The sequence below is a fragment of the Echiichthys vipera genome, assembly GCF_963691815.1.
Source record: "Echiichthys vipera genome assembly, chromosome: 7".
Lineage (NCBI taxonomy): Eukaryota > Metazoa > Chordata > Actinopteri > Perciformes > Trachinidae > Echiichthys > Echiichthys vipera.
The window spans coordinates 21,810,020-21,830,975 of NC_139832.1; the positions used below are offsets into that span (position 1 = coordinate 21,810,020).

Sequence of the window (20,956 nt, forward strand, 5' to 3'; positions counted from 1 at the left end):
ATAGGACAACAAAATGTTTTTTAATGGCCCAAGATATGCTCATCTTGCCTTTCTGCTACTTCTAACTGCTACGTACTGTAAATGCTCTTCATTAAGTCCAGTCAAATGTAAACATACTGCTCCCTTTAGCCCTTGTGCTGTGGAGCACGATTTTCTGCCAGGGAAAAACACTTTGCTTTGAGGACTTATAGATGTTCGTATTGGCAATTGAGCCCAGGAAGCAAAGGTGATTACACTTGTATCGCCCTCTGGCAGCACCGCTTATGGTTTATCTGTCCTTGGTGTGTCGGATTAAGCTCGTTTAATCAAAGTTTCCCTTTTCAACTTGCAGGAATACTCCAGTGAACGTTTAAAGAAGACCAATGAGCTGCTCCGGGGCATCAAGCTATTGAAACTGTACGCCTGGGAACGAATTTTCTGTGACAGTGTTGAAGAGACCAGGGTCAAAGAGCTCACCAGCCTGCAGGCCTTTGCTCTTTACACATCCATATCCAGTAAGGCATCTAGTTTCCTCCACACACTGAACTTTGCTCTCTCACATTTAAACTTCCTCATTAGGTGCAAAAATAGATTCTTCCTCAGGAGAACACAAGGCACACAGCTTCACATCACATCTCTATTTACTTGACTAGCATGTTTCTTTTATCATTCCAACTTTATTAAATCCCCACAATCAGTCAACATTCATAATTCAAAGCATAAGTATAAAAATGACTGGATGTGAAGGTAACTTGGCTAACATAGTTTATATTACTTCGATTCATTTCCCGTTTACGCACCACTGCTTAATATGGTCACTCATTACTTATTTGTCCTCCTTATCTTCTTCCAGGTTAACGAGGACTCAAGTCTGCATGACTCCAGTCCTGTAATAGACTCTGTCCAATCTAAAATCAATAGTTGCAAACAGATAAGAGGAGTGAGCCATCATCATTTTACCCTTGACAGTTTTCCCCGCGAAAATGAACAGAACAATTACACGACAGTAATAGAAACGGATGTTTATTCGCCAGTTACGCAAAGCTGAGACGACACTGCCACTGCAGTAACAAGCTATTTGTCTTTACATCCATGCATTTTTTAGATCATACAAACTATACTTCATGACAAAGTACGGTTCATTTGAGAACCACAGAAAAAAATGGGCAGTAATTCATCATTCCATTTAAATGAAACAGCAAATTTGTAGATATTTTACAGAATACCTGTGAGTTGATTTTTTGGTGAGAATACATGGTAGCCATAGAAAAAAAGGTATAGTCCTGGAAAACGGCTTCACATCTCCCGTTCTCTTTTCTACTTTCAGTTTTCATGAATGCCGCTATCCCCATCGCAGCTGTATTGACGGTAAGTTTAAATGAAATTATAGTTTTACCGTTAATTCAACGAAATTACATTATTCAATATGCTTCACTCGAGAGGCTTGTTGTTGTTGTAATTATGAACAGAGCCAATAGTTACGGAGCAGAGAGCATCCTGTTGACTTTCCCCCTGTGTGTGTGTGTGTGTCCAGTGACATTTCACAGTGACACAGCGGAGGGCTCAGCACCACTCTAACTACTCGACTGTATTTATAGAAGTCCTTCCAGGCTGTAGACAAATTAGAAAAGTCTGACAGATACAGAGGAGAGGGACCATTATAAAAGCCAGACACGTGATTCATCTTTGATTTGATTTTACAGTGCCCATTAAACTCTTGACAGAACAAGTTCAACAACAGCGTGATGCTGACAGCCAAAAAAAGACTAATTTCTCTCTTTGATGGGGTTTAACCTTGAACGGGCCTTCTGTGACCGTCAGCCAGTCAAACAGTTCAATGGTTCAGATCTAGATCCATGCTTTTGACACTAACCTCGGCCACTCTGTCCTCCCTCTCATCCTGCAGACATTTGTTGTTCATGTTCACATCTCTGAAGACGCTGATCTGTCCCCAGCTGTGGCCTTTGCCTCTCTCTCCCTCTTTCACATCCTGGTCACCCCCCTCTTCCTGCTCTCCAGCGTGGTGCGGTCCACCGTCAAGGCTCTTGTTAGGTGAGAACTAAAATATATTTTTACAATAGAGATAAATCACCTTTATGTCGATTTCTTTTAATAAGAAAGAATACAGACTTGAATGTTTATTGGTTAGAACATTTCTGAAATCAACAGAAAGGCTACTAACAGTAAACAGGGTGGTGGAAAACAGCATGATTAGACGAAACACTCAACCTTTTCCTGCAGTAGATGGACCAGCTGCATTACTGGATCAGCCTTTGTTCGCGTAACAAAGTGCTTCATTTCCCTGTTGTTTAAGTACACTTGTCTCTGGCACTGGAATTTGTTTCAGTAATTAGCTTCACGATTAGTCTGGCAGTCAAGATTTCTGGTGTGATGAGGCTGCTGCAGGGTTACAGATATATCTCCCTCCACTACTAATGCTGCACAAGTCATTAAGTCAACCTGTCAAGGCAAGTCAAATGTATTTCTATAGCCAATTTAAAACACAACAGGAGCTGACTCCTGAAAGTGCTTTCAATATAACTATATAATAAATAATAAAGACAACAACGTAGTTACCAGAATAAAACGTCGGCATTGGCCTTTTTTAAATGATGTCGTACTTTTCTGCAAACCACAGATATGTTGAATATCAACGTTTCTGATCCACTGCAACCAGATTTCATTCCCTACTCGTCACATACGGACACTGTTTGATGCTCCACGGTCACAGTTTTAAACACATGATTAATGTTTTAAATTCAAACCAAAACTACGGTATTAATATTACTTTATTTGCTTTAAAACTACAGGTTGGATTTTTTTTATCATAGTTTAGGTTAAAATATGTACATCTGCTGACATGACACACATGAAATGAACAAATTTTAACATTAATATTGAAGGGAAAGGCATTAAAAGGGTTCATGTGAGCTACTGCAGACATGCAAAATAGATCTCTTCCATTCAAAAATATGACTTTCTTCAGTTTCTGTCCTCTAAAATGTATGACCTTAACTACAGTGACTTGTATCTGTGCCAAGTTTGTGTCACTAGAGAGGTGTTTTCACATTCCTCTACTTAAGGGGGAGATGTATGTGCACTTCCCTAAAACCTGGGATCCAGATAGATAGGAATAGATTTGGTATTTGAAAGACTCAAAAGCAAAGTGCTGTCTAATATGCAAAGAAAGAACCCTGAAACCGTCACTGCAGAGCAGGCTTTTCACTGTCATCGTAGCTGTGTCAGTCACCGCCAGTTACAAGCTTATAAGCTAACATAAACAAATGAAAGACACTAACTACACACTACACTTACCATTCTAACATGTCTGCTAGATGCAAATTTTGCTGCACAAGAGAGTCTGGGTCTGAATGACGCTGAGCCTGAACTTTAGCTTCAGATAGCGACTGACTGCGGAACAAGCAGCGATGGTGGGTGGGGCCAAAGCAAGACCCCCTCCACAGTGATTTCCTGGTTGATCCTATGCAGAAGTACCAAAACCTACAGTTCGCCCAGTGGCCACCAGGGGCAGGTTTGATAATAGACCAATTTCTCATTGTTAAACGGGCCGTTTTCACAGCATCATTAAACCCTTTTTAAGGCCTGGTACCAAAAAACATTCTAGTCTGAGGGGTTTGAATTTTTTGGAGGGGGACACTAAATATTCACTTTCCATATAAGATAAGGCATGAAATTCTAAGTTGTGATTTTTACATATTAGGCTGTTCTGTGAATGACAAACTCTCGGCTTTATTTAGGCCTTCTTGATGCAAAATCTCTACATTTATTATAAAAGATTAAAGCATCTTCTAAGGCTGTCTCATAAAGTCAATGAAGCCGCCCTCTTTTCCTTGAGACTGTTAAGGCGATGACAGCGTGTTAGTTTAAATCCAATCATCTCCATCTTTGTGTCTTGAAAATGATCACTGTAGTGAATTGGGGTGATAAAAAAGTGCACATTCTCTATATCCTTTAGGAGATCAGCTACGTAATACAACCATGTTGATGTAAGCGCTTTATTTTAGCTGGGGTGGCTTTTCCTTCTTGAATGTGGAAGCTGCCTGTGATCCTTGGAGATGTCTATTTTGGGACTGTGGGTGATTTGACACTTTGTAATACTCCAGAAATAATAATACTGATAATAAAAAGCTTGCAGTGTAGGTTCAGTTTATCTTCGCACCTAAAAATGAGAAAATATCTCTTTATAGAGGGGGAAATAGGCAGTATTGTAAATGTTTTCCGTGTCTTTTAAAAAATAAATTGTGATTTCATAATGCTGTCATGATGATATACATCACTCTGAATCCACTGCTCTAACACACAGAGTTCACTGTGGCATGTTACCTGAACTTCTCTACTGTATACTGAAAGTTAATCCATGAGACTTAACGGATGCATACAAGAGTAAATTGAAGGAAATGAGTCCCAATGTCAGATCTGACATTCAGCACTGATTTAGTAATTCGATTTAGATTGCCTGGGAAGCATTTGTTCTCATTTAGGTAGCAAAGTAGAAGAAAGAAATGTGATTTCATTCAGACATGTAGAGATAATGTAGGGTGTGTGACGGCCGAATTAAGCTAATTTTTAGCAAACTGTTACATAGATTTTCCAGTCTGTTTCACTGAATGAACAATGTGACAGTAAACAGCAGGGATGCTGTTATTAATTATGTTTCCTTAACATGAATAAAAGTGAGCTCAAGTCTGCGTTGCTTGTGTGCATGTCAGCTGTGGTTGAATATAGCATACACGATCCATCAGTTTGATTGGAGCTCATTATACGTATTGATTCTATTCCCTTTTTTTACTCCTCAGTTATTGGTTTTCTCTGTTTCTTTCTGTATCTGCAGTGTACAGAAGCTCAGCGAGTTTTTCTCAAGCGATGAGATTGGAGACGAACAGGAGCCCAGAGCCATGTTAACTTCTGGCTCCAGCAATCACAACCAAAATAGATATCAGGCTGTGGTAAAGACATGTTTACACATATTTTTGGGTTGGCTTCATTTAGACAACATATGCTTTCTGACTATAGCCCCTGCTGCTGCTGCACGGCTGTATTGCTTTACCTTACTCATCTTTCTATTATTTTCACCCATTTACCCCTTTTTCCTTTGCCCCTAATGTTATACAACCATTCTCTAGTCATCCTCTAAACCTTTCCCTTCATCCTCATCGTCCTCTTTGTCCCAACACTTCAAGCCTCTGAAGGTGGTGAACCGGAAGCGCCCTCCGAGGGACGACTGGAACAACTACAGCTCACACGGGGACCATGAGGGCGACAGACCCTACCAGGAGGTGGACCGAGACATCTGTATCAAGGTGAGAGAGAGAGTAAAGGATATGTCGTGCTCTGTCCAATGCCACCTGGCCTAGTCAGAAACAAGACGCAACATTCCTCCAGGTTTTCTCAAAATTGCAGTGATGATGTAACAATTAGAGGCGGCTCACATGGCGCTCACAGTTCTCAACATTTGACCTTTTATTAAAGGTCACTCATTTCAAATAACACCTACTGAGCTAATACGGGCAAACCCTCTTCAGGTATGGTTCTGACCTTTAGAGATTGTTTCTTGCATGAGAGACAAAAATCAATAAATGCATTGTATGGTGTTCCTGTTATGCTGACATTCCTCTGCTGGTTTTGAATAATCCAAAAGAAGTTTGAAAGTGTAATGATGAGATTCTCCAATTAAAAGAGAAAACAGTACTTTTTTTCTGTAAAGACTGTGGGAATATTGAGGCAAAGCTGGTCAGTGTGTTAATGTGTTAATAAATACACTGAGCTGTTTAAGAAAAGCTTCACGTTAATTGGGTAATTGAAATGAATGCAAAAAAATAATGATAATAATTAAAAATGAATATGAACCAAAAAAGCACATTAAAACCATGTATAATGCTTATCATAGCCATGGGTGTGAAACCGAGATCTCAAAAATAAATCTACATAAACTATTACAAATAACATTTAAAGATAAAAGATGGGACTAACTTAATATGATCTAAAATAGATAGCAACCGTTGGGTGACAAATTAAAAGAAGAATTATGTTTGGACTTCTATAGCATTCCCCGACCTTTGTTTACATCTACATAAGGTTGGATACTGTGCCTATTTTTATATATCAAATAAATCTCAAAATCTTCTGAAAAATGTCTCTGATTTGCAACATTGACATTTGTTATTAGTATCTGAGATGCTGTTGATTAGATTTTCATGAAATGAGCTTTATATTTAGCGTGGAAATGTTTAAATTGCAGTGATTCACACCAGTGTCCTCGTTCCTGTGCATAAAGTGAATAAGAATGAGGCCACATTAACTAATTATTGCCTCACTGTCACTTTGCATCATTTTGGATGGATGACATGTTTGCTGTTTACTTTTTTCTCTCTGTTTGATATATGGATGAGTCTGTGCTTTGCTCTTCTCAGATACATAGCGGTTATTTCACCTGGACCGATGGACCACCAACACTGTCAAATGTGGACATCCAGATTCCTTTTGGTGAGCGTCAGTGAGATGTACAATCTGTCTCCTCAATTCCTGTCCTTGTTTCTCTATCCAGTATCCTTCTGTCACCTGACTGTTTTCTTCATTTCGTGTCAAACCTCTCAGGTAAGCTGACTATGATCGTGGGCCAGGTGGGTTGTGGGAAATCGTCTCTGCTGCTGGCAGCGCTGGGAGAGATGCAGAGAGTATCAGGAGCAGTTGCGTGGAACAGGTCAGTTACAGGTTTATGGTTTTGTGTCTGTGTGAGTCAACTCTGACACTTCAGTTAAAACGCTTAATCACTGTTTGCATTTGAATGATTGAGTTTTTCTGCTGCTGGTGGTGCTGAAGTATGATGCTAATCATTGTTTGTTCTCATTATCTAATATTTGCAAGTTTCCCATTTTGGGATCAATGAAGTATTTCTATTCTATTCTATTCTATATTTAAAAGTGCGTTTAAGGGTTTTCCCGACGCGGCATCCTCCATGGCTATAAAATTAAGCAAACGTGGAAGTTTCAAAAACTTACAGCAGAAGTAAACATGTTTCAGTTCGGTACAAAAAAAAACAACGTTTTTTTCTCTCTATAGCTAATTTCCCCATCCATAAGAACTTTACAGGGACATTTTTTTTATATAACTCACCTGTTTAAATTATCCAGTGGAAAGAAGGAAATCAGGTGACATTGTAAAAGTGACGAAATCTACATAGGGAGGGAGGAGGATCGGGATGGTGGATGCGTCCCAAAACACAGGACTTTCACCGGGGGGGTGGTGTTTGTGTCCTGGAAGTACAAAGTCAACGCTCAATCTAACCAATTTGCTGTGGCACCTTATCTTTACTGTCACCCTTGTTGCCTAAACTTAACCACATATGGGTCACAGCTAAATAGAATGTCATATAATTTTTATGTACAAATGTTCATAAAAATAAATCCTAAATCATACAAACCTGTTGATGAGAATACATTGAACAGGGAAGTGCTGGACTCAGTAACATTATCTATACAACAGTCGCATCCATACATCAGCCACCTCTCCATCCATTCAATTACAAAGCAATAAAATACATGTGTCCTCAGGGAAATCCATGTACTGTAGTATACTTCTTGTAATGAATCCAATCCAAAGGTTAAAGGTTAATTTGAAAAGAATTGCCCCTCATGGAGACCCACACCACTCCGGTGGATTTGTTTCTTCCCCATCTCAGTCTGTGAGGGACTTGGCCTCCTGTTTTTTAAGCCTCTCTGATAATTTGTCTGTCAGGGAGCTTTTATTAATGGGTTTTCTTGCAGCAATACATTCTACATCCCTGACAAGGCAATACAATTAGCATCAAAATCAGACCTTATGACATGGCAGTATAACATAAATGGATTTGTAGGTCAGTGAAATGGGGCTGATACTGCAGCTTTTATTTTTTGTGGTGATAGATAGAGTATAGATGAACGTGAGCATCCTTTCATGCACCGCTGACCCAAAATTAGTCGAATTCAGATGGGGAAGTATCCCAACAGGCAGCAGGCCTGCCCATATCCAGGCCTGTCCATATCCAGGCCTGCCCATATCCAGGCCTGCCCATATCCAGGCCTGCCCATATCCAGCAGCGTGTTGTTATTTATGTGATCTAAATATGCAATGAAATGAAAAGGCAGAGTACATTTGAAAGTGAATACTCAAATTTCACCTCATGCATTCTGGGAGTCATTAGCCTCTATCCCTTACATCTGTGTAGCTTGTCACCTCCCCGGGATAGCGTTGATATCAGTCTCCATTTGTCAACAACAACTTTAGTTCCAACTACTTGATTATCACGGTCTCCGCAGCCACACACACACTCACACATTCCCAGATGCTTGGGCCGGGTTGCACTCCCTCTGTTATTAGGTCAGTTTGTACACCCTGCCGAGTGACCAACACTCTCACTTATCATGTGTCCCAGGGTGACACTTTGGTTCGGTCATGTGGACTCTGCCCTCCTAAAGCATTCAGACACATTAAGATGAGTTTCTGTTTCCATAGTGTTTATTATTGTGCTATATTTCAATCAGATACACATGGAAGGAACGTTGAGTCTGCAAACACATTCAGCACAGAACAAAAACCAGCATGTACACATCAGTGAGAAAAGAAATGCACATAAAGCAAAAGGCAATAGGAGATGAATGAGTTCAGCGTGGGCCTTGCAGGAGTAAACAGCAATCAAAGCTGGTCAGATTCATTACGATGGCCTCGTTGACTTGTTTGACTGTGATTGGTGGCTCTTAGAGTCAGCTGTCACTGATCAGCTGATGTTGTTCATGTCTTCAGTGCTATACCTGAGGTCACCATGCTCCATGTGTTTATATAATCAACCAATAGGCGCTATTTTGGTTACTTGACAAAGCAGTCTCCCCAGGAGGGTAATTTACTTTTTTTTTTGCAAGACACACTGTGTGGCATTTGAGGTCAATGCGAACCTCCTCATCCATCTGGAATCATAATAATCATTTTTCATCATTTATTTTTACTGTCAATTGTAATTGACATTAAAAGCTGCTTTGGAGCTTTTAATCATATCTCATGATCTTCCTCAGAAGATTGAGTTGCCCATTTTTCATGTAGTTTCCATTTTTCTGAGCACTTGAAGGATTTCTTGTCTCAAAGTTTCCAGTTTGACCTTTGGAAACAGCAGTTAACAAAAACAACCCCACCACTAGGTTCACTTTTCAGTCAACTACTGGTTCCAATATCAAGTATTAACTTTCTGCAAATGTTTTTTTTTCTGACAGTTTCCTCATTATCAGTGTAGTGTCACTTCTTTTATTTGCTTCTCTCTGAACTTTGGGGCAGTATGCTACATTGAAGGAAAAAGGAAAAAACAACCAATACAATAACAGCAGTGTATGACAACATCATCAGGAACAAGTCGTATTTGTTTTTGTTGAAATAAGACCTGTGTGTCGCCACAAAGGGCCTCATCTTTCCAATACCGTATTTCCATCCCTGACACAACCTGTCATTTCAATCAGTGGGAATCTGCAACTACCCACCACCCGTCTTCACCCGCCTGCTCCCATGGTCCCTCTGCTCTCCCAATCCAAATATGGCACAGAGCAAGGAGCGTCTGGGATTTCTCTGTCGTTAAAGTGGATGACTATTTCTATCTTGACCTCCGTATCCAGTCGAAGCAGTGCAGGTTGGATGTCTTTTGTGCAGTGAAGGTCTAGAGCCTCATAACTGGGCAGAGTAGCCAGATTTGATAGCGAGGTTGTGACATCAAACTGTACCTGCTAACTTAATTAACTGTCTCCCAAACCAGAGGGTGAAACGTGCACTTCACTGTAAAGAATGTTGTCATAAATCAAGAAAAGCAAGTTAAGATAATACCTTCTTTATGGGGTTGTTGGCGAATAGGGCAACTGTGGCTCAGTGGAGGAGTGGGTTTGATCCCCACCTCCCCCAGTCCGCACGTCGAATTGTCCTTGGGCAAGACACTGAACCCCGAATTACTTCTTGTGCTGCGCATGGGTGTGTAAATGTGGTGTGACTGATTAGATTAGATGTCCACTGCCATCAGTGTGAATGTCTGGGTGAATGGGTGAATGTGACAAGTAGTGTGAAAGCGCCTTGAGTAGTCAAAGACTAGAAAGGCGCTATATAAGTACAAGTCCATCCAAGTCCAAGTCCATTATCAGTCATTATCAGGCGTGGTCATCGCAATGAACATGCACCATTACTCCCTGTCATCAGGAGGGGACTTTAAGTTTTAACGATGGACGTTTAAGTTAATTGAAGACAGTTAGAAACTGTGGGAAGTTCCTCAGCCTGGCTTTGATGATTAGACTTGAGTTTCTCGTTGCTGATACAAACTGTTTTGTACGACTCCCTTGTGAATTCTCCCCTAATGTAACCTCGAGTCCTCAAAGGTGTTGATTGAGGTGAGGGGGAAATAGCCCTCGCTGCTCCAGTCAGAGATTAAAGCTGTAAGTCATCATCTCCGGCATGATTACCCCGTTTTTATGATGATTGCAGGATAAACACAATCAGCTGTCCATTCAGGCTACAGTGTCTTTAAAGTGTCATTGGGTGATGATCAAGGCAGTGTTTTCATTGTGTGTTGTTAGAAATGGCTCGGTTTATCCCTGAAATCTCCACCCCTCCTAAGTCAATGTGATAACTGACATTTTATATTGTAACCACACCACATTTTTCACTACGGAGCTTCTTCTTTAAAACACATATGAATTTTGTTTCACAAGTGACACAATTACAACACGAAAAATAAAAATCCAAAATGCATTTTGTAAAATGTTAAATTATGTGACTTTGACAGAAAATTGTAACATAATATCTAAAGCATTTTTTGTGGTCTTTACATTATGGATTAGATTATGGACTCTTGCTCCTTGCCGTCCCACAATCTTCATGACTTCTAACTCCTTCAAACTTAAATCTCAAATGAATTCACAACAAATTAATTCCTTCCTTTTTAGAAAACCATGTATTTCTTGTGATACCTTGATGCATGGATGGGGAAAGCAATCAATAACAATCTCTAATGAGATGTCTTTTTTCTCTCCTTTCTTCTTATTTTATGATCGACACCTGAGCAGTACTGCATTGCTCTTCTTATTTTGTGAATCTCCTATTTTTCTTATATATATATATATATATATATATATATATATATATATATATATATATATATATATATTGTATATATATATACTGTATATATATATACACACAGTATATATTTATTCAAATTATTTTTTTACACTTTAATTTAAGGAGGTCGACTGTACGAGTTTTTATGGTTTATCGGCCTCTCCTGTCACATTTGTTCACCTCTTTAAAAATTAGTAAAGTAAAACTTTATGGTCAACAAAAAATATTAAATATATATAAATGATAAATAAATGCATTTACAACTAAACACAAAAATGTACATAACATTATGTTTAAATACATTACATACGTATGTGATAGGTTTTTCACAAGTGGTCACCCAATATTATAGTTCTTAAATTAAATTTAACACCTCCTGCATAGGGTTACTGACATTCGCTCACTCCAGAGTTATTTAGTTTTACACAGTCAGTACACATAGTTGTGTTTACGTGTATGTTTATGACATGTCAGAGCTTCTTTAATGTCAGCCACCAGTTCACTTCCTAACAGCTGTGATCTTAAAGCTGTTGCAGTAACTTGGTGTAAATCAGCCCTCGCTCTGTGGCTGCACTCACACGCGATCAGAGTCACCTTCTCTGGACAAGAGAGGTGCCAACTTGGCAAACCTAAAAATACACCCCAGCTTCTGCTGAGCATGTGTCAAGCTCCAAACAGCCAATCAGATCTTAATGAATTTTAGAGTTAGGAGTCTGAATGTGAATTGTAATGTTCGTGTGTGTATGCACTTTGGGGCATTTAATTATTCTAAAAATAAGAGTTTATATATGTTTAAAGCCTTTTCAAACAACATAACCAGACCTCATAAATATCCCCTGCTCTATGGACATTTACACTGTATTTTTGTAACTTTTGATATGGAACAATTGCAGAATTGTTAGTTACACTTCCATTTATATATATGTTTCTGTATTTTCATGCAGCCTGCCAAACCTGGAGTCTGAGGGAGATGAAAGGTAAGTCAGAGTAAAAAGGAAAAAAGCTCAAGCACCCAAATCTAAACATACCAGCCAGTGCCATCATGCATTTTTATTTTTTACCTTCATGACGTTCTGAGATTACATAAAAAACAATATTTGCAGCATGGATTACATGAATATTTAAACAAAAGTGAACACTATTAATCCCTATTACAAATAAAGCTCCGTTGACAGTTCATAATTGTCGCTGGTTTAGCTAACGCAAATAGTGGAGTTATCTTATCACTGTGGATTATGGTTTCTATTTGTAACTCGACTGGCCATGCCATGTACTGATATTTCACTCTGGATTAAAGACAGATCGACACACAAACATACACATACACAATAAGGCATCCATGTCATCCTGCATTGGCAGCAGCAGTATGTGAACTAAACATTTGACAGCTGGTGTCTTGTCACTGGGTCTTTCTGCCTGACCAGACACTGACTAAATAGGAAACCTTTAGCTCTGTCTATTGATAGCATTATTAAGCTGCAGGCTGAAATTCCCAGTGGTGTTCTGAGCAGAGGAAGTCAGCAGGCCACTAATTTATACAGTGTAAGTGCTGAAACACTGCAGAGCTGTGTCATCCATCTCAGCTGAGAAAGGAGAAATGTCTGGCTAAGACACGTATAAATGATCAGTCTGATGTGTGTAAAAGGTTTGTGTTGTTATAGTGTAACAGCCTGGTACCGTTTCTAAGGCAGTTTAATGAAGTAAACACATTCATCGGCTGTGTGTGATGCCAGTGCGCTCTGCTGCGGTGCTGACTGTTTTCTTCCCAGTTCATGCTGCTCACCATCAATGGCCCTCTCCGGCCGCCACCAACAGATATCCGGATATTCGCTGTTGATTTGTACAGAAGCTTAAAAACTTATATTTGGGACAGTCTTGTTTGTATGTCACCTCAACCCCCAGTCCATCTTAGTAAGTCTTTGTCTCCTCTCAGGATGAAAGGGGTTTGCTCAAAAACATACAAGCCAGTGAAAATCAAGAGGGAAGAAATCAACTAATTTCATTGAACTGAATTTCCCTGCACTAATCAGACAATCGAAATGATTTTATTTGTCATCAGCAGTCCCTTTAAATATTCACCACATGGTTCAAGTTCTGGCACCTCACTACAAATAAAAAGTCAGATCAATCTTTCTGTTTATTTGATAAGTCTGCATGTTTCTAACATGTTCTGAAGTACACACAAATCCTTCTTTTCTCACCTCAAACACCCTGCCTCTATAAGTTATAGCCCAGCTTACTGTACAGCGGCAGACATACACTAGATGAACAGGATACCAGTAAACAGCAACAAACATCCCACCAGCCACAGACCCTGTGTTGACGTCCTAATCTCAGACTGAGGAATCAGATCCTCTGGGAACTGAATATGTTAGAGTCCAAAGGGGTTGATGTTTATTTCCATATCAGCAAATTACAGGAAGAAATATTGGGAGGGGGTTGGGGTGGTTGGGTGTTATTTTTAGGAAGGATAAGATCACAGCTAATGATAGATGTGTTCATGTAGGGCAGTGGTTGGCCTGCTGAGCAGCGACATGATTGCCATAGTGAGGGAATAGTATCCGGGTTAGTATGTTTGCTTTCTGTTAATCATTACAGGATGAAAGAGGAGTCAATAATCTGCTCATCTCAGAGGCAACAGTATTGCTTATTTCATGTTTTTTTTTTGTGTCTGACATTTTCTCTGCAGTCCCACAGACAGAGATGCAGCAGGTGACGGAGAAATCAGGTGAGCTCAGACAACAGCATGCCACACGCCAGGCGGTCTCCATGGAGACGCATCACATTATCAGCAGAGCCAAACAGCAATTGCCATGCTTATCTAGAAATATTCTGCATATTAAGAGGAACAAGATATTCCCTCTGCTCACAGATTTACTCCCAACCCTCAGCCTCATATTGACTTGGCAAATACACCACAGTCTCTAATGATCTCTGGACCAGTTGTTTATGGACTGGTTTTGATTACGCATCACCAGCTTCTGAGGTCGAGGAGTCCCTGTGGTCCAGAGATTTTCTTAACCTCTGTGCGACACTTTATTTAGAAGTCAAATTTAAACAGAGTGAACTGATGGTTTGACACATCTGTATGTGTCTTAAAACCTCTGGTAGGAAGAGAGGCGCTGTGGCCTACGCTTCCCAGAAGCCCTGGCTGTTGAACGCGACACTGGTGGAGAACATCACCTTTGAGATGCCCATGATCAAACCCAGGTGAGACATCATACCTGCACCAAACCAAAAGTTATGTCTGTTGTCTGGAGCTTCTCCACAGGTGCTGCTGATAGGTAGGTTGATGAGAGCATGTTACAAGTAGTGAAAACATATTTAACCTGAGATTTCTTGGGCATTTTATGATTTTATTTTATTTAAATCGTAAAAAGTAAAGGGATGACAAGAGATTAGAGGAGATAAATGGGGAAACCACATACATTGCAATTCTTTGGCTGGTTTGGATTGGCTGGCATTGTAAAAGCCCCCAGCACACAACAACCAGAAATGCATTTAATTCATTATGCACACACAAAAGTGAGGAAAGTTCTAATGAAGGAAAGGGCAGCAGAGGAGTAAAAAGACATTTCAGTTCAGTTCTTCATGCTAAAAAATAAGAGCTGCTAGACACCTTTTCTTCATGATGAACAGGTGACAAACAGCCCGTCAAATTCACTCAGTTCAGGTCCATTCAGTCTACTTCCATTGATACAGTATCAGTGTGGTAAACTAAATATCAGAAATACTTCTTAGTTCACATTCCAACAGAACCACATACTGCACCATGACCATAAAGTCATAAACTCCTCTTAAACGGTCTCAGCAAAAACTGAACATTATAACCTTTATAAAGGACAGATTTATTGGCCGACTGTTGCATTAGTTGCGACCCAACACCGGATAAGCGGATGAAGATGAGATGAGATGTTGCATTAGTTGTAACTAGGTAGATAGATAGATAGATGGAGTGCATTACGTAGTAGGTTTGTCCAGGTTGCATTTCAACATCCTAGTTTCAGTGCAAACTGATGGTGTGCTCCACATTGAACAGAACCTTTCACACTGTACTCTATCATTAGTAACCACTGTGTGTAAGCTGTCTTCCTTACATCTATTACTGAACTTCACTTTGGTGCTTGAGTGCTGTCACGGTGACACCAATCATGGCAGTAAAACTAGCTGTCTAAGAACACCGTTTAAAATGACATTCAGAGTTGTTCATTGTAACAGAGTAATCGATGTGTTGTCAGGCCAAGATGTTAAGCCAAATAGAGCCAGTAATCTTCCTGCTCCCTGAGGCCACTGGTAAATTCAATAGGTTAATGCCTGATTTAGTCAATAGTTTGTGTTATTTAAAAAAAGCAAGTTGTTGACTTCCTAAATAACCTGTGTTAACAGTGAGACTCTTCGAGCCAGGATTTGTCTGGGCTCAAGGTGTCTTATCGCTGTGCAGAGTGTCTACAGTTTCACTCCTGGCTCAGCAGCATGCTGTTTTCACCTGCATGAACACAAACGCACGCTTCACGGTTATCAGTAAAAGAGAACATGTGTGTACACGTCCTCTTTTACTGACACTCACAATTTTCATCCTAACAACAAATTGTCTTTCCGCCAGGTCAGTTGCTTGGATTTATGTTTGTGGCTGGACTTGCTCTGGGTCTAATGGACCGCTGTGTGTGTTATTGTAGAGACAACCTTTGCTGCCTCTCCTCACTGTCTCCTTTGTCTTTCTCTTCAAACATCTCTCTCTCTCTTTCTCCCCCCATCCTGTTCTGCTGTCAGTTTATTTTCTGGTAATATCCTGAGGACCTTACTCACTCTCGGGCTGTAGCACCAGGTGTTTAAAAAAAATGCTTTGGGGGTGAAAGCTGTTAGCACCTACATTCATTTCTGCGTCAGTCATGCTTTTGCAGGCATTATGTGCAATCGGTTGGAGCACACATTATTCAACTTTTAAAGTTAATAATTTGTATATTTTGTCTGCACCTGCCACATCATTTCTGTCTTTGGAGTTACAGCTTTGCCTTTATGTGTGACCGTGTTTATAGCTTGGCTTTATTTAAATCTTTTTATGTCACATTATATTTTTAGTCAACAAGCAAAATAGTCTGCTTGTAGCATGCTAACACGCTAAACTAAGATGTGAACATGGCAAACATTATACCTACTAAACATTAGCATGTCAGCATTTTCATTGTGAGCTTGTAAGCATGCTAAGTACAGACTCACAAAGCTGCTAGCACGGTTGTAAACTGAACATTAGAGCTACGTAACAAATACACAGGACACACTGCCTTTTTTCCCAAACAAACGGAAACAGTGATAACATATTTTCTATCTGATAATTTTCATATGAAGAAGTAGACCAAGTCTGACTGACGATTGGTTACTTGTTTATATTGTTAGAAAGATGACTAGCCTACTGCTAGCAGCCTGACTACTGTCCAAAGCAAGAAACAACCACTTTAAACTAGAAACCCCAATTTTGTGCTACAATAAAGGCAAAGTTAAAACACCCTTTTGTATTGATAAGAAGAATAACGATAGCCTTTAATTTCCTGGGCGTCTGAGGCCTACCGGAGCTTGGGCTCATCCCTATGTTCCCCGGGTCCAATGATCCCCGTCAGCATTTTGTTAGGGTTAGGGGTTAAGGCTGGGTCAGGGTTAGCGGGTAGTGTTAGGGTCTACATCATGGTCTACATAGTCCTATTGGCGGGGGAATTCAGCACTGATTTCGGGAAAAATAACAGGCCCGTGAACAAAGGACCCTTTCTCTGAACAGCGGGGAACATCGCAACCTTTTTTTAAAAAAAGGTCCAAAGTTCCAAAGTTGTATACAAAGCAGGGAACATAGGACCCGGGAACATAGGTACACTCTCCCGGAGCTTCGTATGCAGCGCTTGCAGGGAACCAATCAAATGCAGTCCTTGTACTAAAGCCATTACATTGTGGAATCAACATTTATTTTATAATTATAAGTTCATTGCCACATTAATACAATATTTTTCTATGAACTCCTTTTCCAGTGCAGGCTTTTGGGTTAAGGTGCATTTAATACGTACTGTGAACTGTAGCCATGCATCTGAGAGACTTGCTCAGACACTGTCCTCCAAAAGATTTGGCTAGTTCTTTTATTTGAAATATTCATTGTCATTTGGCACTATGGATTCATAAATCCATGCATGTACCTTTGTGATTTATTATATTCAGACCAAGAATATCCAACTTCATTAATATTAATCAACCTTTTCTTGCCTGTAACCCCATACTTTTAGGTCACCATGTTCTCATAGCTCCAGCAACAGCACTATCAACCTGTCATGTCCAACTGAGTGTGGCTTTGTTTCTACTGCAGTTTAAAGACTGTGATGTGGGTAGTTCTAAATGGAATTGACATAAATGACGATACATTTTAACATGCAATTAATCTAAATCTGAACATGATCGACTGCACTTTGTTCCCACTCTGTCTTTGTGCTCTATGAATCTGCCTCTAATCTCTTTATTCTGTGTCTGCCCGTGTGTTGAAGCGAGTCTGATTCAGTGCTCAAGGCAAAATCTTTCAAGTTAAACCACAGTGGCTTCTGAAAGTAATTTATTTGTTTTCATATTGTGACTCTGTTCAGAACTGTATGGGTTGTGTTATGCATACATGTCAACAGAAGCAACAAAGATACACACATACGGTATATAACATACGGTATATGTAGCATTCAAATGAATTTTCTGTCTCGACTGTCACCCTAAAGAGGTTAATAACGAGCCCAAAGTTTCCTTCTGGCTGGTATTAGCAGCTGCTCTCTGTACTCATCTGTATTCTGCCTCCGTTTATGCCCATCAGGTACAATGCTGTCATCGAGGCCTGCTCTCTTCAGCCTGACATCGACATCCTTCCACAGGGGGACCAGACAGAGATTGGGGAGCGGGTCAGTATCACAGTGACATCTTTTTTAATGATTTTATTTGAAATGTGGCCTTTTATATTCCAGTTCTGGATGTATAATAGCCCCCACTGTGGCTCCCACTGTACTGAAGAATCATTTGTCATCATTAATGTGCAGCCAGGATTTGACATTTGTGTGGAAGGAGCTGGACTGACCTTGTTCAGCCAAAGCACTGTCATGTTGGATTTCTTCATGCACGAGTAATGCAGGAAACAAACCGCGGTTACTCTGGGGAGCGTGTGTCAGACACATTTTAAGGATGTAACCCTCTTTGTATTACAACCTTCTAGTTTCAAGTTTTCTTCCCTCTGGTGCAGGGTATCATCCTGTCAGGGGGGCAGAAACAGCGCATCAGCGTAGCCAGAGCCTTGTACCAACAGACCCATGTGGTCTTTCTGGTGAGTCCTTGTCTTCACACACGCAGCTTTGATCAAACAAACGATTTCTGTTGTCGCATTGCACCTTTAAATTAGCCTTGTTAGCAGACAGTCTATAAATAGTCACAGTGAAAAGTTGTTTTTTGAAGCTTCACCAAAGTCTCAGATGTGATTCTATTCCCAATGCCTTCCTACGTGACAAAAATAGCAGCACACTCTCTTAAGCTTAGCTGCAAGGGCTGAAAATCTCAATGCAACTTTCCACTGACAGTTTGAAAAGGCCAGTTCCTGCCGCAGTGATTTAACTGCCTCTCAGTTATTGATAATCACTCATGTTTGTAACCAGGGCTTCATTACTAACGGATCTGCCGATTATTTTCTCAATTAATCGTTTAGTCTTTGAAATGTTAAAAATGATAGTCTCTTTTTTGTCTGACTGAAGTCTAAAGCTGTCAAAAACTAAATTTAATGTCATATTTGATCTGTATAGAGATAAATTAGTTGTCAACTATTAAATGTAAGTACTTGTTTAAGAATAAAAGTCAAAATTCTTTGTTTCCAGCTTCTTAAATGGGAGTATTTTCTAGTTTACGCCATCTTGGGCTTTGGGAAACACTGATCGATGTTTTTCACCATTCACCAAACAACTAATAAATTAGAAAATGGTCAACAGGTTCTTGAACAGTGTAAATAATTGTTCGTTTTTGACGTTATAGCCCGATGTCATAAAAAAAAAAAGCCTCAAATCTGAAAGGATGTAACCAATGAATTTGGGGCGTTTTTGTTTGAAAAATGACTGAAACCATCAATCAAAGTCATGTGTTTCTGTGCACCACTGTCAGTCCAATCTAATCAAAGCAAACCCGCGCAGCCCTGATGAAGCTGACTTCTTGAGTACAAACTCTTAAAATAACAACGAAGGGAGGTTCATTTACAGACTTTGATTGTTGCTTATTAAGTTGTAAATTATTAATGTTATAAAGAAATACTTATACTTACTAATGACTTTAATTATTAACATCTGTTTATGTCTTTTGTTATAGGATGACCCATTCTCTGCCTTAGACATTCATCTGAGTGACCATCTGATGCAGGACGGCATCCTCAAGTTCCTGAAAGAGGAGAAGAGGACGGTGGTGTTGGTCACACACAAACTGCAGTATCTACCACATGCAGACTGGGTAAGACCTGTGTGTGTGTGTGTGTGTGTGTGTGCGCGTGCGTGCGTGCGTGCATGCAGAGATATTTGCAGCTATTATCTTAACCACCTGGATGAACGGTATATTTACAGACTCTTTTACACTTTAATAGTCACATTAAATGCCCATTTGTGATGTTGCATTATTGATTTGTTTCATTGTGAATGCAGACATTTTATCTCACAAAGATCCCAGAGTGCATAATACTAAAACAGCTAATACTAATGATTGCATATCTTCTCCTCTTCTCTGCTTTTGTGTGCTCGTATTTTTTTTAAATAGATCATTGCCATGAAAGACGGCACTATCCAGGCTGAAGGGACTCTGAAAGACATCCAGAACTCTGAGCCAGAACTCTTTGAGCAGTGGAAAACCCTGATGCACAGACAGGACCAGGAGTTTGAGACGGTGATTGAATGACTGGACTGGATTCAAAGTGCTAATGAGTCCTAACAACCTTAAATCTTTGCTTTATGTTAATTTAACAGTTTTTAGATTCGGGAGAGGTGCAAACAATCCAGTGCTGCTTGGATGGACGGTTAAATGTCTCACCAGACTAAAGTCTTTAGTGTTGTGGGGAGAATCTCATGATTTTCTTTATGTGTCCTCCAGGAGACGAACGCGGCGAGTATGACAGATTTGGAGAGGAAGAACCTGCGTAGGGCCATGTACTCCAGAGACGCCATCAGGACCGAAGAGGATGAGGAAGGTGAGAGGTCACAAGAAACAACAGCTTGATTACATGTGTTTATGTTTGCAGTAAGTCCTTTTTTGATTTCAGCTGATTATAATGTGTGTAGATACTGATGATGATAAAGGTGAGGGATAATGTCCCTTCTCCTTTCGTGTCTATTTGCTCTTACATCACATTAAAGGTCCCATATAGTTAAAGTGAGATTTCCATTTTTTTTATATATTATAAAGCAGGCCAAGGTGCTACGTAAATACTATGAAAGTATCAAAAGGCTCAAGCTAAAGAGTTACACACAGCCCTTATTCAGAAACTGTTTGAACAGGCCGTCAAGACTCCTGTACAGTTGTGATGTCACAACTTTACTATATACAGGTAGAAATGGGGCTTAAAGAGACAGGCGCTAAAACAGAAGGTGTGTTGGCAGAATTGAATTGTGCAGCGATTCTTGCGTGCCTACCAGTGCTGGACCGAAAACATAATTCTGGAGGAATAAAAACACAGTAGGCCATCAGTCTTGCTCAAACTGGAATAGAAACTTTATTGACACATGCGCATGATACGTCAATTACAGCACCTCTCATTGGCTGTTATCATTGTCAGTTATTCACTATCATAACTGAAAGAACGAGGTCGTGG

The 20,956-nt window shown here is 39.9% G+C and overlaps 1 protein-coding gene across 2 annotated transcripts in view; it reads left to right on the top strand.

Moving 5' to 3' along the window:
• abcc8 (ATP-binding cassette, sub-family C (CFTR/MRP), member 8) overlaps nucleotides 1-20,956 on the top strand; it is a gene marked incomplete at both ends in the record, with an annotated part of 59,184 nt that overhangs the window by 23,113 nt on the left and 15,115 nt on the right. Inside the window, 15 exons of one of the 2 annotated variants that reach the window (XM_083916740.1) lie at nucleotides 332-494; nucleotides 1,307-1,347; nucleotides 1,886-2,031; nucleotides 4,832-4,946; nucleotides 5,124-5,300; nucleotides 6,411-6,483; nucleotides 6,595-6,700; nucleotides 12,063-12,095; nucleotides 13,808-13,846; nucleotides 14,230-14,328; nucleotides 17,948-18,032; nucleotides 18,368-18,448; nucleotides 19,471-19,608; nucleotides 19,909-20,034; nucleotides 20,239-20,335. In XM_083916740.1, coding sequence (XP_083772866.1) covers nucleotides 332-494; nucleotides 1,307-1,347; nucleotides 1,886-2,031; nucleotides 4,832-4,946; nucleotides 5,124-5,300; nucleotides 6,411-6,483; nucleotides 6,595-6,700; nucleotides 12,063-12,095; nucleotides 13,808-13,846; nucleotides 14,230-14,328; nucleotides 17,948-18,032; nucleotides 18,368-18,448; nucleotides 19,471-19,608; nucleotides 19,909-20,034; nucleotides 20,239-20,335 — 1,519 coding nt within the window. The remainder of the gene's footprint in view (nucleotides 1-331; nucleotides 495-1,306; nucleotides 1,348-1,885; nucleotides 2,032-4,831; nucleotides 4,947-5,123; nucleotides 5,301-6,410; nucleotides 6,484-6,594; nucleotides 6,701-12,062; nucleotides 12,096-13,807; nucleotides 13,847-14,229; nucleotides 14,329-17,947; nucleotides 18,033-18,367; nucleotides 18,449-19,470; nucleotides 19,609-19,908; nucleotides 20,035-20,238; nucleotides 20,336-20,956) is intronic. The other variant, XM_083916741.1, reaches the window with a different exon arrangement.